The 23,250-nt window shown below is 51.1% G+C and overlaps 1 protein-coding gene across 17 annotated transcripts in view; it reads right to left on the minus strand.

The window, feature by feature from the left end:
- The window catches only part of PTK2 (protein tyrosine kinase 2), a 257,936-nt gene that overhangs the window by 77,559 nt on the left and 157,127 nt on the right, over window positions 1-23,250 (minus strand). For 13 of the 17 annotated variants that reach the window (XM_019459751.2, XM_053896569.1, XM_053896572.1 and 10 more), the window contains 5 exons: window positions 20,227-20,334; window positions 18,579-18,696; window positions 13,375-13,405; window positions 11,135-11,187; window positions 339-422 (listed from right to left, as the gene is read on the minus strand). In XM_019459751.2, the coding sequence (XP_019315296.2) occupies window positions 339-422; window positions 11,135-11,187; window positions 13,375-13,405; window positions 18,579-18,696; window positions 20,227-20,334 (394 nt within the window). The remainder of the gene's footprint in view (window positions 1-338; window positions 423-11,134; window positions 11,188-13,374; window positions 13,406-18,578; window positions 18,697-20,226; window positions 20,335-23,250) is intronic. The other 4 variants (XM_053896564.1, XM_053896567.1, XM_053896565.1 and 1 more) reach the window with 1 other exon arrangement.

Consider the following 23,250-nt stretch of genomic DNA (forward strand, 5'->3'; position numbering starts at 1 on the left):
AAGCAGGAGCAGACGTCCGGGGCTCAGCCCCACCGCTCTACTTCGCTAACTCAGTTGGCCCGCAGCGCACGGCCCCCGAGGCAGAACACCAAGCCCCGTAAGGAAACCAGGAAGCTACGCCTCGCCCTGTCATGCGTGGGAAACCCGGCAAACAGGCAAACAAAAAGTCTTCTCTTGGACAGCAGCCCAGAGACGGTCACCGCGAACCGTCGCCCCCCGTACGGCTACCGAGCGCGGACACCCAGCACAGGCCACTCTGCTCGGGACGGTCTACGAGCGTGGGGTTAGGTCCGCTGCCGGCACGGGCGAGTGGGAGCTGGCGCAAGCTAGTGCAGTACCCGTAGGAGAAGGCTCGTGGGAACAGAAGACCAAAGGGAGAAAGCGCCTAGCTTTCTTAACTTTAGGCTGGCGGGGACTGACTCCTTTACAAAGAGGCGAGAGGAAGGAAGAGAAAAACAGAAACACATTATTCAGTACAAAAGGAAACTTCGGTTACATTTTAAGGCAGATGTATAAAAGCAGAAACAAAATGGCAACGCTTTTATTTCGCTACTGGCACACTTTAACTATGCTTGAGTTTTAAAAAACGTATTAACATTTTAAAGTGCAAGTTCGTCTTTTAGCAAAGATTACTACCAGATACAGAAACTTTTGGACAGACATAGGAGTCTCCCAGCTCTGCCGAGCCAGCCAGGTGAAGGTATAGATATTTGTACAAATAACAAAACTAAAACAAAATGAGACTAGACAAAAAACAGACGGATAAACAATTCAAGAACCTTGTGGACATTCAGCCATACAGAAAAACTGCCAGAAACTAGCAGATCCGGATTTGTGAGAGTTTTATGAGCGATTTTTCCCAAATCCTCAGCAAAGACACAGACTCACAGACCTTAAGTGCACACTGTGAATAAACTGCCTTAACGTAAAAACCAGCAAGGAGGTTTGGACACACGGGCTGCAAAGCGCCTACCTAGGGACTGCCTGCCTCTTTCATGTACTTTAAACTCGTGTGACCGTCCTCTCTGCACCAGACACCGGCTGGGCCCATGTCACCCATCCTAGCCCTCCAGGAGCACACAGCACAGGAGAGCGGAGAAGCAGCGGGCTTCTGTCAAAGCGAAGGTCAAAACAAAGGACATACGGTCTCTGAGATGCAGCGGTGATAACGCGTGACAGAAAAGACAAAGGAGACATGTAAAACTTAACTGCACAGCCACAGGGGCCCCTCAAGAAAGGCCAGGGGACCAACTGATGGCCAACAGCTTGCAGACAGCGTCACTGTGTTAGCGGATACAAGTGAGAGGAACTGAAACATATGATATGATATTCCAGACCGGATGGGGTACCCTGCGACCCCAACCTCATTACCAAGCATCTCACCTCCCACCCCCGGCAGCGTGAGTGCCGCTCCCCGCGGTGTCTCGGTGAAGAACGGGGCCCAGTGTGAAGCCTGAGTGCCCTCTGTCAGGCGGGCGGGAGCTCGGGCCCGGGGGTGAGGAGAAGGGGCCGGCCTAAGAGCTCTATGGGATGGTACCCGGTGAGACAGGAACACGGGCTGTGGATAAGGTAACAGCAGTCTATCACTATTAGGTTTTCTGATTTTGATAGTTACGCTGTGATTGTTTAAGATGATGTCCTCGGTCTTAGGAAACACACGTTGGAAAGTTTATAGGCAGAAAGACACACCCTGTCCACAAGGGCTTTCAAATGGTTCAAAGGAAGAAAACTGGGTGAAGGATAAAGTGGGCCAAAGTACAAACACAGTGAATTTGAATAAGGAATAGACGAGACTTCATTTTACTGCTCTTACACAACCATTCTCCAAGTGTGAAATTATGGAAACATAAAAAATACAAAGAACGTGTATGTGAACTGAGATGCTGGCCCCACTATTCACTCCTTGACCTTGAAAATCTTACCAAACTTGTTTGTGTTTTATTTGCGAAACGAGGCAGGAGCAGAGGCTTCTCCCAGGGAAGAGCTGTGGAGAGGGTCCCGGGGGACTCCCCAGGCCACACGCACGCGGCCGCCACCGTGGAAGTGCTAGCTGTTCCCATGTTTCCATTGCTTGTTTCTAAACTGAGCTGAGAATTCTTTACATTGACTTAAAAGGCAAGTAGCTTTTTAAAAATGTAAGCACAGGAAAACCTTGGATTGTAAGTAACTTGTTCCACGAGTGTTCCACAAGACGAGCAAACATTTCTAATAAATTTTAACTTGATAAACAAGCGGTGTCTTGAAATACGAGTCGTACATCACATGATCACAACTGAGCCAATGGTTCTTGAAATTTGCTCTGATATTTAAGCGCTCTGGGTTACAAGCATGTTTCTGGAACGAATTATGCACGCAAACCAAGGTTTTACTGTATACCTTTTCTTCAGTGATACCAAGATCATCCCACATCATTAAAAATGTTGGGGCTCCTGGGTGGCTCAGTCGGTTAAGCGTCCGACTTCAGCTCAGGTCACGATCTGATGGTTCGCGGGTTCGAGCCCCGTGTCAGGCTCTCTGCTGTCAGCACAGAGCCTGCTTTGGATCCTCTGTCCCCCTCTCTCTGCCCTGGCCTGCTCACATTCTCTCTCAAAAAAATAAATACAACAAACTAAAAAAAAATATCGTTAGGACCCTTCTAATTACTTTATTTGAGATACATTATGTTATTCAAGATAGTTACATTTGTTAAACACCTGCCATGCGCTGGGCCCACCATGTAGACGCTAGCCTCCCAACTCCTACCTTACTTAACTTGTGTTCTCATTCGGGGAAAAGACAAAAAACAAAAAGGTAAATTACCTGGTGTGTCAACACATACGTGCTACAGGGACAAACAGAACAGAAGGGGGCTGGGCGTACTTACTTTCTAGTGAGGCTGCAACTTTAAACACGGAAGGAGCCATTTGCAAAAAGCCTTCGGGAGCAGAGGGAAAGGGTCGTATACACATGTGGGCAGAGCAAACAGCAGCAGGGCAGGCCCGGCTCTGCAGAGGTGAGCCTGGGCCACTTACCGAGGAGCAATGAGGTTGGGCAGGGTGACAAAAGAGTGAGGGGTGAGGGAGAGGTGGCCAACGCTCCCAGTGATGGCACAGACCTAGAAGCCCACGTCAGGGCTCTGGCTGCGCTGTGAGTGACGTCAGGGTAGATGCCCGTAAGAAAGGAAGTGAGGTGATCGGCCTTCACTGTCAAAGACTTCCCGCGAAGCTTTCAAAGGGTGCGATAACTGCCAGGCTACCGCAACCATCCAGGCACAGAGTGGGTGCATGTGAACAAGGGCAGCTGCACAGAAAGCTGAACTGGATACACTCTGAGCGCTGAGCCAGTTAGGATGTGCCGCTTGACCGATTATAAAGGAGAAAGAAGCAAAGCACCCCAAAGCACCCCAAATACTGGTCCAGTCAGCCAGAAGGAGCTGCCACTAAGAGGAGGCTGAGAGGTGTATGCTCAGTGGGGAGGTCAGGGCTCCCTTCTGAGCACATGAAGTACGAGAGGCTCATGAGGCCCCAGAGAGCAGTCGGCCCAAGAGTCTAGGGCTCAGGGAAGCTTCCGGGGTTGGGATGGCACTTCGGGGGTAACCAGCATAACGAAGGCATGAAATACAGTAAGATCCCGGAGGTGGCAACTCTGGCGGCAGAGAAGAGGCCCCAAGACAGGGAGCCGGGGTCCTCAAGCGTGGAGGGTGGGGTGGCAGTGGTGAGGCAGGCAGGAGGGGAGTCAGGGGAGGATGATTTCCAGAAGCAGCTGGGGGAACGGCAGCACCTCCCGTGCCGAGCTCTGTCGCAGGGGGTGGGGGAGGCGAGAGGAGGGCCGGAGCCCCACACAGAGGGGCCAGGGGTTGGAAGAATCGCCTAGCACCAACACAGAAATCACCCGGGGGTTTGGAGGGGGCGCCGGGGGGCGCTGAGCCAGGATTCAGACACTGAGCTCCCCTCCAGTCCCCGTGCAGCAACAGCTCGGAGAGAAGACCGTGGCTGTGGCCAGGAGGGCAGCAGGGCAGCGGCGCCCACAGGACAGGGTCACGCAGGTCAGGGAGGGTGACCAGAGGCGCAGAGAAGAGCGGGAGAGGGCACACCACGGGCGTGTGTGATGGGGATGTGGGCGACATGGGGCTTCTCGAGGGGCTGGCACAGGGAAAGCGGCCGGACCTTCAGGGCAGATAGTGTGGGTGGGCAAACTCTGGCGACCATCCAACCCGGGTGGTCACGGGGGCCCCCACCCCTGACGATGCTAAAGATCCACAGATTCGTAATGAGGCTCCAAAAAGAAAACACAGAACAGGATCTGACTTGGAAGGCAAGAGTCCTTGTTTCACAAACTGGAAAATAAAGGGAAAGAAGAAGGCAGTTTTCTGGCCTTTCTTAGGAACCAAGTGTGTTCAAATGTGTTGTCCCGAACCACGTGGTTGGGTTTTAACAAGTTCCACAATTATTATGCAGCTACATCATGCTAAAAACTCGGAGGGAAAGCTTGGAGGTCAGTTATAGAATTTATATTTTAAAAGTTTCAAGCCTTCTTTTAAAATGTTTCTCTGTGAAGAAAAAATATAACAGGGCCTTTGGACATTAGCAGTATTTGTTTTTCTATTTGGCAAGATGATACATGGGATTCTTGCATTTTAGTAATGATTTTTTTAAGATTAAAGATTTTTAATTATTATGTTAATAAGCCCACCCAGAAGATTTAAGAAGGTTCAGGAACCAGCTACACTCAAACACGGCCAAACTGTGAAGCAAACGGTAGTATAAACACTCTCATTCAAAGTCTCTCATGAGGTACTGCAGACCCCTTATTATGTGGAGGTGACTAGGGACAAGGCAGGCACACTCTCCATTTTGGAATCAAGTGCACAGGGCTAAGGGAACAGATGTGTGTGGCCTGGAAAGAGTGTGGAAAAGTGAATATCCTGCTTCTTTTCTTTTCTCTTTTCTTTTTTTTCTTTTCTCTTCTCTCTTTTCTTTTCTTTCTTTCTCTTTCTACGTACCTACCTACCTACCTACCTACACTACTCTCGAGAGACAGTGTGAGTGAGGGAGGGGCAAAGAGAGGGAGAGACACAGAATCTGAAGCAGGCTCCAGGCTCTGAACTGACAGCACAGAGCCCGACACGGGGCTCAATCTCACGGACTGTGACATCATGACCTGAGCTGAAGTTGGAGGCTTACGTGACGGAGCCACCCAGGCGCCCTGTGAATGTGCTGTTTAAACTGTTGCCATAGTCATTATTGCTCTGCCTTTCAGGCGGGCTTGTTTGCAATTTGAAGCGTGTCAGGCTGCTGCCTCCAGGGAGCCTACACATGTCCCTCTACATGCCTACAGCCAGGGGTCAAGGCCAACTCAAGGGTCAGGACTGGGAAGCCAGTTTGGCTCTGGATACTACTTCTTATGTGTATCGTGGATGTTTCCGTACCCGTGTGACTCCAGAGTATTTTTCTCAATTCCGTTAGAAGACAGAAAGGACAGCCAGGTGATCTAGCAGCCCCAATCTCAGCAGAGGCAAAGGGACTTCAAGTGACCTCATGGTGGTGGTGCAGGGAAGCCAGCGCAGTGGGGTGTTTCGATGATCCACGTACGGCACCATCAGCCGTCCCGACCACCCCAGGGAGACACAGCTGTGAACCTCTCAGTGGCTAAAAGTCTCTCCTAACACGACACTGATCATAGATCCCTACTCATGACCGCTGAAACCTCAAGAATTTCCAGTAAGCCAGGTATACCATCCAACACTTAACCGCTTTGTGCACATAAAAGTAATCGGGAGCATCAGCTGGATCAGATTATGTCACAGAGCATTTAAGGTACAAAAATTAACTCTGTGTGTACTAGGCACTAAGACTCTTAAATTAGGGCACTTTTTAAAAATGCCTAAAAGCTAGTGTTAAAAGTCAAGGTTCAGCGATAGACAGAGACTACCCGTAAAGCACGGCATTATCAGCATAGGAGTTAGCGTGTAAACCAGACAAAAGAAATGCTTTCAAACTTGAAGACAGGGCAGGTGTGAACTTTAACAGAAGAGTGTCAGGGAGGGGTCAGCACCACACTACTGTTGCCAAAGGAGGTGGGGGGGGGGGGGGACAGGCTAAAACGCAATTGCACTCAAACTCTCCCAAAACAGCCGTCCCTTCCACAGACGAAAATCACTAAGTTCTGAGTGATTCAGTGTGATCTCATGTGAAGACAATGGGTTTTGGGGTCCAAGACGTGGGCTTCAATCAGGCTGTTGCTTACTGTGTGAACCAGGCCAAGCCACCTCAGCCCTGAGTCTCAATGTCCCCTCCGTAAGGTGGAGACAGCACGAGGAACATGGCCCTGAGGTTTCAATGAGATAATGCACGCAGATGCACCAGGCATCATCTCTGGGCCTCATTCGTATATAAATAAGTACTATTTACGGAGCTGGAACAGAGCAACGAATAAATGACAGACCTAGTATTTCAGAGACCACAGGAAAAGAGAAAGTACGATAATTATTACGGATTATATACACACCACCTTACAATTTATACAACTTTACAGTTTACAAGCTACTTTTCCATATTTTATAAAATGGACTGTAGAATCTATAAGGAAGCAGCTAAAAGCAAACAACATCTACTTGTTAAATATATTTTAGTTTAGAGTAACTTTTAGTCACAGACTCGAAAACCCTAAAAGTAATAAAGGAAACGCTGATGCATGATTAACAACTAAACTAAAAGAACCTGTTACAAAGTCAAAATTTTTAAAAATTGCAATAAGGGGCGCCTGGGTGGCTCAGCCGGTTAAGTGTCCGACTTCAGCTCAGGTCAGGTCAGATTTCATGGTTCATGAGTTCGAGCCCCCTGTCAGGCTCTGTGCTGACAGCTCAGAGCCTGGAGCCTGCTTGGGAGTCTGTGTCCCGCTCCTCTCTGCCCCTCCCCCATTTGTGCTGTCTCTCTCTCAAAATAAATAAAACATTAAAAAATTTAAGTTGCAATAAATACTGAAAAAAATATCATCACATAGGTCTCAGCAGAAACAATGACACCGAACATTTCCACAGACAGAAAAAGGGTCACTACACATTGGTTTTCATGGCAGAGATACAAAAGAGAAAAATTGTTTTACAATCTCTGGTCCAATTATAAGTAATCTAAACATCCAACGGGAGCCTGTTCATAATGTGGTGGCATCATCACCACATGTGACCCTCTACTTCTGGTCATACAAGGTTTTATGGCTTGATGAAGGGCTTGGTTATTAAAAAACAAACAGCCCCTAAAATATAAAAACCATCCATAGAAAACAACCAGAGTTTATGCCTTCAAGCACATTTCAAAATCAGCTGTATTCACTGCCCTTCCTTGGAAATATCTGTATTCCTGGAGAATCTGCACACACACGCACACAGCTCAAGCCCTGCCACGGATGCAGGCCGCACCCCTCCCTGCGGTACTCGCAGACCCCTTCGTGCACGGACGGGCCTCTCAGGTCTGAGTCCTAACTCAGCTCTATAACATGCACGTGTTTCCCAAAAACTTAATAACTGGGCTAAAAAATTACTTCAGGCCCTCAGAATCTGGTTAATCTTCACATTTGGCGACATTAAGTTTGTTTTCATAAGGAAATTTTGTCCAAATTTCAAAGATGAATTCTCCATATACTCAACATGGATTACAACTGTGATCTTAACGAAGATCATCTAGCAGGGAAACTCCCCTAAACGAGCACTGAAAGGCAGTACGGCCTCGAGGGCAGTGACGACCCGAGGTCCAATCCCAGGTCCACCATTTCAAGCAGCGTGGCCCTGAACAAGTTTGTTTACTTTCTCACCGTTCCTTCCTTGTATCTGTGAAATGGGGGGATGAACAAGACCCCGTAAAGCTGTCGCAGGGGTTGAACAATAAGGCACGTGAAGGTTTAATGCCGTGCAGACTATAGTGAACGTTTGGTAAAGAGAGTCCTGTCGCCTGCTGGCCATGTGTGACCTTGGCCAAGCTCCCGAGTCTGGGCACCTGCAGCATCATCTGGCCCTCCCTTGTTCTCTGTGCTCCACACTCCTGCTCCGGGGCCCAGTGCACGGCGTCTCCCTGTCTGCACGGCTCTGTCTCTCCCTTCATTCAGTTACCTGCCCACGCATCACCTGCTCAGAGATAACTTTTCTTTACCGGTTTTATTATTTTTTAAAACTGTTTTTCATTTAAGTAATCTCTATACCCAACATGGGGCTCGAACTCACAACCGTGAGATCAAGAGTTGCCCACTCCTCTGACTGACCCTGCCAGGAGCCCCTCGACCAGAATTTTAAATAGCCTCTCCCTCACTGCTCTCGGTTTAACTGCTTGATTTCAATCCAGCATGTCTGGCCTGTCTCCTCCGTAGACCGTCAACTCATAAGGGAAGAGGGCTGGCCTCGTTTTCACCATCAGACCCCAGCGTCTGGAACTATTCGCTGACTGAATTACCGTTAAGTGGGAAATGTACGACCGGAACAACACCCATCTGCCAGGGTGTGCCACGGGTTAAATGAGATACGGCAGGACACAAAAGCACGTGCCATGGCTGGCATTCTGCTGGACCGCAGCCTCACCCGGGAGCCTGGAGGCAGAGCGGGCTCGCCGTGGGGGCAGCAGGCGCAGGCCTGTGCAGGAGCCGGGGCGGCTGGATCTCTCCCTCGGGTGCCGTAGGGCTTCCAGGCTGCCAGGGAAAGAAGCACCCTCGGGGTGGACAAACAGTACTGGTTTTCTAGGTATCGGAGAAACAGCTTCTGGATTAAGTGTGAGGCAGGCCCCTCGGCCTCTGTGGAAGATACGAACACACCAATCCCACCGACGTGGTCCAATCCCACCGACGTGGGCGAGCAGCAGGAGGAATGACCGAGGGTCAACAGAAACCCGAAGCCATCGGTGCTGTTGCTAAATATCCCTAGACAGCGAGGACTGTTCTTCACCTGTAGCTGTAAATGCCCAAAGTGACAGCCACGTAGGAAACAGGACCACCGACTCTGAGGACCAGAAAGACTGACACGGGACGATGAAAACAGTGTCCGGGCCAGGGGACCGCACAGGTGGTCTGAAAACAGCCGTGAGGAGGTAGGGAGGGGCGCAGGCCCCCACTTTCTGGAAAACAACATGTCGGGTGGGGGGGGGGGGGAGGCCACTGAGGGCTGAGCTAACGAGTCTAAACTCTGACTGACTGTAAATTACAACTCAAGTTCCTGAGCGGCGAGCTGCCAATTTCAATGAAACACATGTGACAGCAGTGCAATCAATCAACATGGAGAAGAGACTGAGGTAGAGACCCAAGGCCGCGGGACAGCTAGGAGGGAACCGTGAAGACCCGGGCCAGACCCGGGGCCACGGGACAGCTACAGGGAAGTGTGAAGGCAGAACGATCAAGGGCGGGGGGGGGGGGGGGGGGGGGGGGGGGCAGGGGGAGGTAAGACCCCGGCGTTCGAGGATGATCAGCCACTAACAACGGAGGTTCAAAGCCTCACGTGAGGACCCTGATTAAAAGGGGTCAGGAAAACAGGAGAAGGAACAAGACGTGAAAGAAGACATGGAGGTTCTGCGAGGCCCTACTTTATGTCACTTGGGCTGTGCAGTCCTGACGCGCCTAACGGGGCACCTCTGCTCTGCCTTCAGCGGGAAGGGCCGTGGGCCGGCAGGATGACGGAGGGTGGCGCTGAGGCACACAGGGCCCGCCCCGCCCGCCCTCACCTGCTCCACACAACACCCTGCACGACATCCGGGGCCGCCCGGCTCGCTGGCTCTCCCGGATCCAGGGCTGCTCATAGACAGACTGCTTTGCCACGCTCACCACCTTGCACCGGGCGGGCTTTTGTCCCTCCAACCAGAGTACAGACTCCCTGAGGGCCTGGTTTATGTCTGCCCTGTCTCTGCCGCCCACCACGGCCTGGACGAGGATGGGCCCACAGGTGCAAATGCTGAGCACCCCTGCGCCACTGCCAGGTCAGGAGAGAGCACCGGGGAAGGCAGCATGCAAGCACACTCGACTGCGGTGTTAGAACATTCCGGCAGCCCTGCAGCCCACCAGCTTCTGACACAGGCCCGGGGTACAAGCTCTATACTCAAAACACCCTCCCCCTCATCGGGAAGCGGTCCGTGATTTCTTAAACAGCAGAGCTCTGACACACATCTGTTGCACAGCTCATCACTAGAGGATCTTGGCCAAGTGTATAAAGGCAGGGGCACAAACACTTCTTGACAGAGGGCTTGTGGGGTGTTTGTGCACGATCAAAAGTAAGCAATTTTATTTGTAAGCTGGAACATGAAAAAAAGAATACAGTCATCGACTGGGCAAAAGCACAAAACTAAATTTCAGGAAGATTAACCCAAGGGAAAGTAAACTAATAGGAATTAGGTTTCTTCTAAATCAGATCATCAGACACCGGAGTTATTAGGAAGCTACCATTTTAGAGATGTAACGCAGAGCCAAGAACGGACTAGATGTGTGCCCAGGCACGTGTACACGTACGTGCACACAGATGTATGTATCCATCGTGTATGTGTTTTAAGACAGCAAACGTGGGTCCCCAGGAGATGCTTCCTGCCCTCACTTTCCTCTCTTTTCCACATTTTTAAATGGGGAAAAAAGGCACATATGTTTAGAAAACATACCAAGGAAAGCACACCATACTCATGACACCAGCAAATAGTTAACATACTGATTGTGCCAGTATCTTAACTATATCTTTCAAAAAAGCAATATTCAAACACCACTTTATGTTAACTGTGAAAGACAAAAACCACTTAAAAACACTTCACGTTTCCTGAACTCAAAAAAACAATAAATACACAAAGTATATTCTGTTACATTCTGAATTGCAAAGATAAATTATAACGGCAAGTTCAAAATTAAAAATATTCACTCTAAACACAACGAACACGACATCACAACTGAAGAATAACCTGGAATTCTATACAGTCTTGGAAGTAATCTGACATTATCCATAAGCGTCTCATCGGAAGAAAACTTGCGAGCCACATTTAAACCTATTCAATGATGGTAAAGTTACGGAGCTCTGGGTAGTCAGACCGTTCGGTTTTCTAAGCTGCTCTAGCAAGACCGACCGCAGTGAAGACGAGGCTGCTCCTACGTCTGCACAAGGCTCTGTGGGGCAGCCGCTGTCTGGGGCTTTCCGGGTGGAGCCTCTCACCTGACACGGAGACCGCGTGTGTCCGCACGCCTTGCTTCTCGCTGTTGGCCAGCCTGTAACAGAGAGGTGCAAAGCCGTGAGTGCCGCGCCCTCCAGGCCGAGCCCCCGCCGAGCCGACAGACAGGGAGCGCCTGTAATCAGGACGCTGCCGCTTCCCACGGAGACCAGACATTTCAAGGCTGATTTTTAGAAGATTAAATTGCACTACCTGAGGCATTTAAAGGAGTCAGACTGCTTTACTGGTCTACAAGGCAGGAATTAAGATCGACAACTGAAGGAACGCTGAGCCATGCTGAGAAAGCCACTCCCGACGGTGGCTTTGGCACACCACCACCGTTCGCTGGCCAGTGGTTAGCAGGCTGCGTAAAATTTCACGCTTAAATGCCAGACTGCAAGGGACCGCCCCACATTTATAGGGTTTCTCCAGGAGAAAAAACACCTGGAAAAGAAATCTGCACTCCTAAACGTCATCTGAAAAACTGGAGTATAACTGGTCCTTCTTAAATTTAGTGCGTGTAAGAAAGCAGATAGTACACGAATATATATTTTTATGTACAGCCTGAAAAAAAAAGGAAGCTTAACATCTGCTTGCTTGTTTCGTGAAATGGCTCACCAACACTTGCGTTTTGCATGTTTACACACATAAAATAAAATTTTGGCCACATGTTTTAGCAACACTTAAAAAATACAAGGGTAGGTCATTTAAAAATTTTGGAAAACACAAAGCACAGAGAAAGAAAAGGAACCCAGACTCTTCAGATGCCAAAGTGACTCTGCTGTTTTTCCAGAAGACGACTTTCTCCAGATACGCAAGCGTGCGGTACAGAAGCACTGAACAGAAGACGCGTCTTGTACGTAGAATCTACACTAGGAAGCATGGGGACTGAGGCGATCCCTTTGGGGAACGGGAAAGGTCCCGCAGGCGGCTGTGTGGCCTCTATGATCAGCAATCATAGCCTAAAGCCACGGGACTGGGCTCCTTTGACTGAATGCTCGACGTAGCTGAGACCTAACGATCCTCTAAGTGGAATCAGAGTTGCTGTGCAACACATCAGCCGTTTCTCTTCCACTGCAGCTACGTGACTCAGGAAAACCCTCTCTGAACCCCACGCCCGGCAGGGAAGGGTGCGTGTGCTCCCGAGAGCAGGTTCACTGTCGGCCTCCACGTGCTGTTGTTGCCAAAGCAGCGGGGGGGGGGGGGGGGGCTTCCTCGGCCACGCCGCGTTTCCGGGTGCTGCCGCGAATCAGCTTTGCCACAAGTGCACGGATTCCGCCGCCCCCAGAGCACCAGCAGTCACAGCGTCTGCTGCTCTGTGACTCGTGGCGATTCCGCTCTTCCCAGGTTTGCTTTATTTGTTTGGTGTCTACAGCATCTGTTACCGCTTCTGACCTACTACCTTCTTCACCCGCTTTTATATCTACGTTTACGATTCTGCATATCTTAACCCTCAAAGTCATCTCAACAGACTTTCCACATCTGAAGATATTCCGGGCACTGGTTTGTGGCTTAATGTGGGGCATCAGTGTGTATCTGTTAAATATCACTGAGTTTGTGAAGACACTGCCTGGAAGCCCAAAGCTGCTCTCGGCCATCCCCCCACTCACCCGCACGGCTCCTGCGGGGCTCCTGCGTGCCACATACTTTCCAGGGCCAGGTCTAAAAGGCCACGTGACCCTGGCCGTCCACAAGACCACGGGGGGTGGATAAGCAAAAAGATAGTATGTTTAAAGTGGGATAAGTACTACAGCAAGGCAGAAGGTGTTATGGGCACGCACACGGGGACGCTCTCCAGGACTGGGGGATCGTGGGGGGTTTCTAGAGAGAGCGATGCAGGATGAGCCCGGAAAGATGAGCAGGGGTGGAGCGGGGTCAAGGAGGCTGGAGGGAGAGTGGACCATGAGGGAGAAGAGCACTTACGATGGCCTAGAGGTAGAGAGAGGACAGTCTACTCCAGTAACTAAGAAAACTTCAACACAGCTTTAGAACAGTGTGGGCAGTGGTGAAGCAAGCCTAGTGTGGCCGGCAGAGGAGAGCGGTCAGGGTCCCGCTCGCCGGCCCAAGGACACATCCCTTGTAAGCAAGACTGACAGCTGATTTGACTTCTTTCTGGAAATACTGGTTTTCTACTTCCCTAGTCGCACACCTAGAAATGTGGTTATTCAGGCAAATGGAAAATCAAGCATGGAACCCACACGGTCTCTAACACGACTAAGTGACAAAATGCACAAAGGGCACTTACTTTGGTATTGATGGCAAAGCCCGTTCACCTTCTGGAGAAAAAAAAGAGAGAGAGAGATGAGGTTCCTTCTATTTCTTTTGAAAAGACTATGTGCAGAAATCAGAGAAGAAGTCTTCCTCCAGAATTTAGCAATAACCCTTTATTAAGGAGGTCATTATGCTGTTTTCATGGTCTATTTTCAATATTTATAACACACACAAACCAACCGGGGGTGCATATGGTTTAAAAGGTACCGCCTAATCAAAACAAAGCAGAGGTGGAAAGACATCCCTCCCAGGAAGCTCTAAAAGATGAAGACAGTCTTCCGGTCAAAGTCAATGTGACTTACACCAAAGGACATTCTGTACTTCGATAAAAACGCTCACCAGTCGCAACACCAAAATCTGTACGGGAAGCACAAATAAAAGGAAGACAAATCCTCGGGCTGTGCAGAGGCAGAGGGGCTGATGCACCAGAGCCCAGGAACCTGAGCCCCCGACCTGGGCCCTCTACTGGGGGTCACCTCCCATCAATGCCTGGAGCCTCGCGGCTCCAGGCACTGTGACTCGTTCCGGGTGGTCATCACAGCGAGGCAAAGGGCTACGTCTGGTGGCTGGGGGAGACCCTCTCCCCTCACCCTCCTTCTGTGAAGTAGGAAGCACACGCAGTCCCCAGTTTAACGTCTTTTATGTGGACAAATCTGACAGGCACTGAACTAATCCTGTCTTCTACTCCATCCCTGACCTAAGTCGCTACCACAATAATCTTCCCCAAGTACAAACTCATCAAGTCATTCCCCTGCTTAAAACTGTAGTGTCTCGTTTTTGGGTTTTTTTTACGATTTAATTTTTAAGCAATCTCTACATGCAACGTGGGGTTCGAACTCCCCACCCCGAGATCGAGAGCTACACTCTGCTGACTGAGCCCGTCCGGCGCCCCTCTCGATGGCTTTTAAGATGAAACTTAAGCACATCTGCGTGTCCCACGAAGCACTGTTTTTTCTGCTGGGACACACAACACCTCCCTGTCTCCCTCTCTGGGGTGTCCGCCCACCTATGCCCCATCTCTCTGCCGCCTCCCCAGGGCCCCTCTAGCACTCGCTGCCCTTGCACTTGCCCTACAAGCCAGCCCCAGCAGCTCCGTCGCCCGCCTCTCCTGTTCCATTCTCCGCTGTTCCCTGCTCTCTGTGGCTGCATATCGTATCTCCCTGAACACAGCGTGCTGCCTTCACACACTCCAACCCTCGGAAGAAGCTCTTCCTTCTTGGTAGAGATACCAAGAATTCCTCATTTGGTAGAAACACCAAATTCCTCAATTTCTTAAAGCTCAACCCGAGTGCGATCTGAGCTCAAAGGAGCCCTTCCTGCAACACCCCAGGCGGCTTCGGGCGGCCGTGCTGGGGCTTTGGCCTCATTACAGGGCACTTCCCACGCATCAGAACCGCTTGAAGGTTACACCGAACCTGCCCACGGGTGTCTCGGGACACTCAGCAGGGTACCCTGTGCTCAGACGGCTCTCGGACCACCACTCGGTTAACCAAGAACTGAATCAGCCTCGGGCCCCGAGTGACTCTTCCTGAACAACTGTCTATTTACCGAGAAAACAGAAACCAGACCAACTCGCACGGACGCTTGCGCGGCATGAGCGACACAGAGCGCACGCGGCTTCTGCGTGGCGCCCGGGGCGCTACGGCGATTCCACGCGAGCTTCCTCACTCCGACTTCCTGGCCTCAAGTTTCAAGCAACGTAACCAAGTTACAGCATGGAGGCCCAAGTGGACTTCCTGGAACTTCCTATCAGAACACCCGTGGCTGCTACCAGCGCATGTCGCCCACATCCACCACCGCCCGTTAATAACGGCCTTCCAAGCGACTCGTCAGCGTGGCCTCTAGCCGTCTGCACCCCCTGTTGGAACGCCTGCTTCCTTGGAGAGAGAAAGAGACCAGTTAATAAACACGTGGCACACAGACGCTTCCTAAGCAGGCGGGCAGGAGCAGAAGGCAGGCTGTAAATGAGCCGACTGACGAGTGGAGGGTCTTAACAGAGCACTTTCCGGAAGGAAATGATCTGAAAGTAACAGACCTCTGAGAAAAGCGGCAACACACAACATCGGCGGCAGCATTCTCAACACTCAGAACTCACCGCCCGAAACACCCAGTTCCAGGGGTTAATTTCGGACATTCCTTTAAATTCACAAAGCTGAACGCACACGTAGGACTTCTCGAGTCGTTCGTGGGGGGGGGTATGTTATTTGTCTGAATAAATTCTTTAGGAAGAAGGATGGATCTTCCTATGAACCTACATGTGACTTTTAATTCTCGAATAAAAGTTTTTAGCTGTTTTTTAAAGTTAAACAGTACAGACACACCGTAGCAAATCTAAATCATAAAGGTACGTAACGTGGAAAGGCAGTAGCCCCACCCCCTTTGCTTCACACACACCTGCCCCTGCCCCCTCCCCGGGAGTGCTGACTGTCCACAGTCGATCACTTAGCTCGTCCAGATATCCGGACTCCTTTATTCTTGTAAATAAACACACAAAGGTTTCACTACACACACACACACACACACACACACACACACCCTCGCACACTCACTCGCGTGCTGTAGGCTTTTAGCACAAAATCAGCACCATCTCATCACTGTTTGCAGCTACGGAGCTGCATCGGGGGCGTGTGCTCCCTCATCCAGCGGTTAACTCCCACAGTGTGGACGCTCACGCTGTTTCCGGTTTTGAGTGATTACGAACAGCGCAGAGGGAACATCCCATGTCTAACTTTGCAGGAGGATTTCCAGGAGGTGGACAACGAGCCCCAACAGCTGGCCAACAAAGTGCAAGGGCACATCTTCCGCGATGCCTCACTTTACCAAACTAGTAACACAAAATGCGATCTGGCTCGTTTGTGTCCAGTGCTTACTGGACATTTGTGTGTCCCCCTTCTGTGAAGAGCCTATTTCCATCCTGGCTTGTCTTCGTGAGCTGGGAGAACGTGTGAGAAAGAAGAGATTTTAATGCTCTGGTGTCTGTGTCACAGACATCTTCCTCCCCATATCGCAGCTTTAGAAATGTTTCTTTTGGGGCGCTCACGGGGCTTAGTCGGTTGAGTGTCCGTCCCTCTTTCTCTCTGCTCCTCCCCCACTCACTCTCTGTCTCTCTCTGTCTCTCAAAAAATGAATAAACATTAAAAAAAATTTTTTTAAATGTTTGATTTACAGTTATTTCTGTTAGGCAATGTATCTTCACTTTAGGCATCTATTATAAAACAGCTGTGTAATAAATGAATATGCCGGGATTGAGAATCAGGTGAGTAAGTTACTAAGTCTAACATCTCACTCTGTAAAGACAACATAAAATTGCTAACAGCCAGTGTCCTACTAGGTTTTTATGAGAAATATTTTCACTTATGCTCTTGTCATACACATGAGGAACTTAATGCATCACAGCTCACAAGATCTGATATCAAAACGTTTACCCCAAGGAGAAAAAAAAGCCAATGAAACACCAACACAGGAAGATGCTGACGTTTCAAACATGGAATGGCCGGCTTATTTAATACTTAACGTCTGAATGTTATTTCTATGTGTACCGACAAACTGATAAAGAATATTAGGGAAATCAGCATAAAATTTTTTAAATTATTCGCTAAAAAGGAGACAGGCAATATGTCACACTGAATACTTTCATAAAATACTAATTTCACGGAAAGGAATTTCCCTAAAACATTTAAATCATATTTGCAAGGTACATATATCCCTGCTTAAATAAAGCACGAAATGTAAAGCCAAGAGTCTGTGTCTGCACGAGTTCTGACAAACAGTGGCCTTTAGACATTCCTAAAAGCAACTGTGTTTCATACAAAGAAAGCTACTATGAACATATACTATATTTCAGAAAAAAGAACAATGACTAGGTTTTCTTGGTCTGATCATGGTGTCACAAACATTTTTGCTGATTAGCTGTGTCCTTACCGGCTTTCTGGCTGTGGCTTTCTGGCTGTGGCTTCCTGGCTGTGGCTTTCGCTATTGTTTCCAGAGCACATGAGGACACTAACTTTTACACAAAGGTTCCAATGATTCCCCTGCCTCACATGCCCCCACTGCTCCCTCTAACTGCTGTCAACACGGGGTACTCGGCTGCCGGGCGGGCTGGGCTTTCTGCTGCAGCTCGACGGGAGTTCGGACCTTCCCCATCTGCCCTCCTGGTGCTTTCCTGTCTCCCCCCCGTACAGGGCACGCAGCCCTGCGGGACTCCTTCTCTGTGACCATCCTGGTCAGGGAGGTGAGAGCTGCAAGGGCCCCGCGCCACCTGCCACAGTGCTGGCTGCTCTGTGGGCACCACTGTGGACCCACCTACCACGCCGTGAGGACGGTCAAAGTCAAGGTTCCCACAATGTGTCAGGGTCCCACTGCAGCTAGCAGTGTGATGGGAACGATCCTAAGACTTACGTGCCACAGTATGTGGTGGACACGGCTCCCAGCCTTTTATGAGGTCATTAATCCTCCCTAAACCATAAAAGACAGGTGCCACGCTGTGTCTTGTATTTTACAGCAAGAGCACCGAGGCACAGAGAGGTTAGGCAATTTACAGACGGCAGCACAGAGGACTCGTGATTCGAACCCACAAGTTGATAGAATTCTACAGCCCAAATTTGTCTTCCTACCACTATGCTATTATCCTGCTGGGAACATTTCGTTTGATTATTTCAGAAATCCAAATCTTCTCAAACGGCCATTATCACTGCCTTGTAAAAACCCCACATCGCTTTTGAGGTGAGAGAGCCTTGTTTCCGGGCCAGTTATTCATTCCAATCACCGACTTTATACACCATGACTGAGAATGGATTTTGTTCTTTTCTCTAAGCTTTTGAGCTCTATGAGAAAAAACGGGAAAGATGCTTTATTTGACACGCGTGACAAAGGATCCCTGGAAGCAAACAGACCCGGAACACGATCCTACAAGTGTCTTTACGCCGACGGCGGCCTAGAAAGCGCTCCAGTGTGTTGCTCGCACCCAACAGCCTGAACGCCAACGCTGTCTCCCCGGAGCTCCGTCCAAACCCAGGCTGTGCGTCGCCCTCCTTCCCCAGAAAAAGCGGCATACGATTCGCTGGGCTGAGTCCCCGTGTTCTCGCCACACGCACAGGCCGATCCACGAGGAGGAGCGCAGGCTGCTGGGGTGAGCCTGCCAGCAGCTCAGGGGACGCTCAAGCGGAAGCGGGACCTCACCTTTCTGGGGCCTGATGATAAAGGACTGCGTGGCTCCGTTCACCAGCCGGCAGTACCCATCTATCAGGTCAGCCATATTCTCGGCGATGGTCAGGGACGGTGCTGTCACTGTCAGAGGCTCAAAGGGGAAAAGACCAGGAAAGAGGGGTTATTGTTCTTCCCAGTAACCAAAGGGGCAGCTGTGCTATGACATCACACCCCTAGATGCGCTTGGAAACAGAGAAGAGTGACAGCAGCACAGATCTGTCGTAAGGTTGGCGTGAAAAAGGAAGTTTGATATTTAGGGACGTTATTCCTAGAATATGTGACGGAAGGCCACCCAGACAAAAAGAGAAAAATCACTTAAACTGAGATTCACTTTCTAGAACTAAAGGAGGCAAAAAAAAAAATTTCCCTCAGAATGTCTGGCCCCTCTGGCGCAGTGTAACTAAGGGAAGGATTTGGAGAATCAGCGTATTTCAAGTACGGCTTATTTTAGGAACTAAACTAACGTGGAGTCGATTGTTATCAATTATCCATCATAATTTTTCTAATACTTATGAAAACTAGAAAAATGTCACTATTTCTAGCACGCACAGCACATTCTGCCTGAGGTTAGAAATCATTCTTTTCAGTATCAAACCTACAATTTTGCCAAACCTCCTGAAGACCTGCCATTAAAGATCGTCCAGGAGACGGTCAGAGCTCGGAGGATGCCCTGACCCGGGCATTTGTCACCAGCTGCCCCGGGGGCCGCAGACCTTCCCTACGCTCAGCTGAATGTCATGGGGTGGGTGGGGGTGGGGGGAGGTCTGAAAACAGTGCCGACAAATGACACTACCGAGCTACCGTCAGGAAACTTCAATCTGTAATAAAGCCTCGAGATCTTAGGGTCTCATCGGTTTATGTCTGAGAATAAAGGCATTTCCTAGAGCCCCAGAAATGCCACCGATCCCAGGCAGGAAGCACAAGCGAGGAGCGTGGCCAAGAAACCCGTGTGAGAAAAGGCTGCCGCCGCCCAAGGGGCCCGGGCGCCGCACGGAGCAGACGACACAGGTCCAGGCCGGGCTGTGTGCACAAGCACAGCTGCCTGTGCCAACGGTCGCCCAGACTCCTTCATACGCGAGCGTTCTCGCTCGTCCGGGGGCCACCTGATGCCGCGTTTGCCGAACGACACCCGTCTCCACTGCGCCACGCGGCACGCGGGCTAAGACCAGGGGCTCCGGGACGAACCCCAGCTCCGCCGCCCGTGCTCGGCTTCCTCAGCCGTGGAAACGGGGACAAAGTATCCCAAACCGCTTCTCTCGCTAAGGTCTGAGAACGACCCGGGTCGCTCCTGGCTTCTGGGCTAAGCGTCAGGGCCGTGGGGTCCCCCCCAACCCCCGCCCCCGGCAGGAGAGCGCCTGCTGCGCGGTCTCGGTGACCCCGGCAGAGAGCGTCACATACACGGTCTGGGAAATGACGCCGCTTGACCAAGGTATTTGTATTTGTTTGTAATCCTAAGAAGCCGATTTCCTTGGTAGTTCACGGTAACCTTCAGCCATCCCGACAACGCTGCTCCTGACTCTGCCAGCTGTCACCTGCCGTCCTCGTCACTACTTGGGAAGGAACACCCCCCCACACAGGAGAAAGCTGGGAGTCTGGCGGTCCGCAAGAACTCTGCCCTTACCTCGGGGGCGCCCGCGATTTTCAGCTGCAGCGTTCCTTTCCTGTCCTTGTCTTCGCTGTTGGAATACTGAATGGTCTGCACTTGATTGAAGTCGGCCAGATGTGTGGGCTTGGGAGAAAAGGCAAACACTTTGGACCCCAGGTAAGGACTGCTGGCAGGTGTTCTGTGGCACTGTCACGGTCCCCACCCCATCCCACTCTCCCCGGGACCTCCTCCCGAAGACTGCGTCTGGGGAGAGGCCGCTCGTGCATGCGGCCCCCAGTGGGGTTTTCTCCTCCCAAGGAGCAGTCCTAGAACCTCTGGGAACCGTCTTTGCACCTCAAGGTGAGGGATGTGCCTGTGCCCAGTGCTCCCGAACGCCGACCAGGAGCGCTCCCTCTCCCAGAGCTGGGAGACTGAATCACAGCTACCAGAGAAGGAAGGAGAAAGTCCCTGACTTGACTCACTCGCCGGCCCAGGTGTAGAGATGTAGGGTGGGGGAACCACGTGTGAAACTCCCTTCCCTTCCCAGAGAGGGAGGGGCCTGTGCACCCCCCCCCCCCCCCCGAGCGCACCCTCAGCTACAAGTCTCTGACTGTAATGGTGCTAGACACATGGCAGGGATCCAAAGACCCTTCCCAGGAAGACGAGCCCAAAGAGACTTCATTTTTCCAAACAGAACAAACCCTTTTCTTCTTAAGACAAAACAAATGCCCGTCTGCCGCTTCTAGCATTTCTTGACAATGTCCACGTTGCCGTGACGATCCCTGCACATTCATTTACAGCAACTAGCCTGATTCCAGCCTCCTTCTCTTGGAGTGCGTGGGGATTGGCCCCTGCCACCAAGCGCCCCCCTTGGCCCAAATTCTGCCCCTGGGACTGAGTTGGGATTATGGCCCAGCAGTGACTTGGAGCGAGCTCCCTTCACAGCAGAACATCTTCACGGCATTGCTGTGAAGGCCGGGGTGTGCTCCGTGAGGCCTCCCGACGGACCGGGCCGGGGCGGCCCTCCTGGTCTCCCATTCCAGGCCTCGAGCAGGGCAGCGGGCAGCTCTCTTCTCCCAGCCTCCTGCCGCCTGCCCTCGGGGGACCCCGCCTCCCTCCTCGGCCTTCCCCAGGTCCTCCCGCTTCTCCTCTGCTCCTTCTGTAAACCATCAAGGGCCCCGGGGCTGTGGCGCCCCAGCAGCCCCAGCCGGCCCCGTGGTGCGAGTACCACCTCCAGCCCCGAACCGGGACGCGTGTCCGGCCGCCTCGCACCCCCACACGGATGCAGGGGACCGACTGTGAACAGCACGGCCACGGGATCCGTGCTCAACACCTGCTTCTCCTCCAGTCCTCCCCAGCATGGCAACAAGCATCACCGCTCAACCCTGCTCCAGAGCCAACAAGCAGGCTCCTCCTGCAGCTCCTCACTGGCTCCTCCTTCCCTCACCCACACCCGGCCGAGCTCCACGCCTGGAGCCCCCGCGTTTTCCTTCCACCCTCCCGGCTGCCACTCTAGTGCAGTCACCGTTCGGTATCGTGCTTAGAGCATCAGCCCCACGGCTGTTCCCCTGGTCTGTGCCTGTCCCCTCACGGACCACCCCACCCGGAAGCCAGGGAGGTACTTCGAAGTGTAAGTCAGGCCTGACGGTCCCCTGCTCAGACAGGTACAACGCCAGCAAAAGGAAGCAGACGCCCACCCGGTCTGCCCTCCGCCTGCCTCTTGGACCTAATTTCTCATCATGAGCTCACCGTCACTGGCCACACTCTAGTCTTACTGGGGCAGAACCGTGTCCCAGAGAGTTGGTTTTGGTTGGCTAAGAATGCGGGCTACAAATGGGGACTGGGGCTGTGGGACGTCACACAATGCATAGGAAATTCCCTCACGATGAAGACTGTCCTGTGTCCTTAATGGCTTTCAAGTGTCCTGGTGGCATGTTCATGTTGGTGAAAAATCGGACTCTAGAACCCAAGTCTATTAAAAAAAAATTGTTTAATGTTTATTTATTTTGAGAGAGAGAGAGAGAGACAGAGAGGCAGGCGGAGAATCCCAAGCAGGCTCTGCACCGTCAGCACAGAGCCCGACGTGAGGCTTGATCTCACGGACCGTGAGATCACAACCTGAGCTGAAATCAACAGTCGGCTGCTTAATCGACTGAGCCACCCAGGCACCCTGAACCCAAGTCTATTTTAAAACACAAAGTATGCTCCACAGTGAATTTTCTAGGAATACAATTTATGTGTAATTTAGAAAATACTGTACTTTGCTATCTTTGGAACTGTATTATGAGTGCTCACCATTTGGGAAAATGACATTATGGGGAGAAATTTTGTTTGGTATCTGACCTGCTGGCCCCGCACACACACATCCGTAAAGGAGGAGATGAGGCTCCTTCCAACAGAGCAGGAATCCAATGTCATTAAGCTGGTGCTGACACATGAAACGAGGGACATCTCAACTAGTTTCACTAAGTGATTACATAAAAATACTCATAATGAAAAAGTTTTCTCTAAAGCACAATGAGAAATTTAAGTCATGAAAATTAGATTCCTTTTCTTGTTAACCTACTGTTTTCCTCCCTCATTCTGACATTATCCCCCAGGGTCGGCCACAAAACTCCCTCATCGCTCTCCTGTACTACTTGTAAGGGAGGGCTTCTGGTCACCCTCCCTCAGATGAAAACGTTCATTACTAAGTATCGGAATATTCTGTTACGTCTGCCAATCGTTTGGCTGTGCGCCGACACACTGAAGGAGAGTGGTTGAGGTTACATGTGTGCAGCACGCTCCGCGGTTTACTTCAGGTTAGAAGAGGCTCCTAAGCAAGATCTGTTGTCAAGGAGGCAGGGTGGGGAGGGGCCGACGCTGACCGCCCTCTCTCAACCGGACACACACACGCTCACGCCACCTCTTTCACAATCGGATTATGTTTGTTTTTTCGTTGCTGGTCTTTCTCCTATCCGATCCCACAGCCGGACTGAACGGCCCGTGAGGGTGACAGAGGGGCGGAGGCCCGTCCCGCCCGCCGCTGCACCGCGGGGAAGGAGGGCCGCGCTTGGTGTG

The sequence above is a fragment of the Panthera pardus genome, unplaced genomic scaffold (assembly GCF_024362965.1).
Source record: "Panthera pardus isolate Hobbes unplaced genomic scaffold, ASM2436296v1 HiC_scaffold_7, whole genome shotgun sequence".
Taxonomy (NCBI): domain Eukaryota; kingdom Metazoa; phylum Chordata; class Mammalia; order Carnivora; family Felidae; genus Panthera; species Panthera pardus.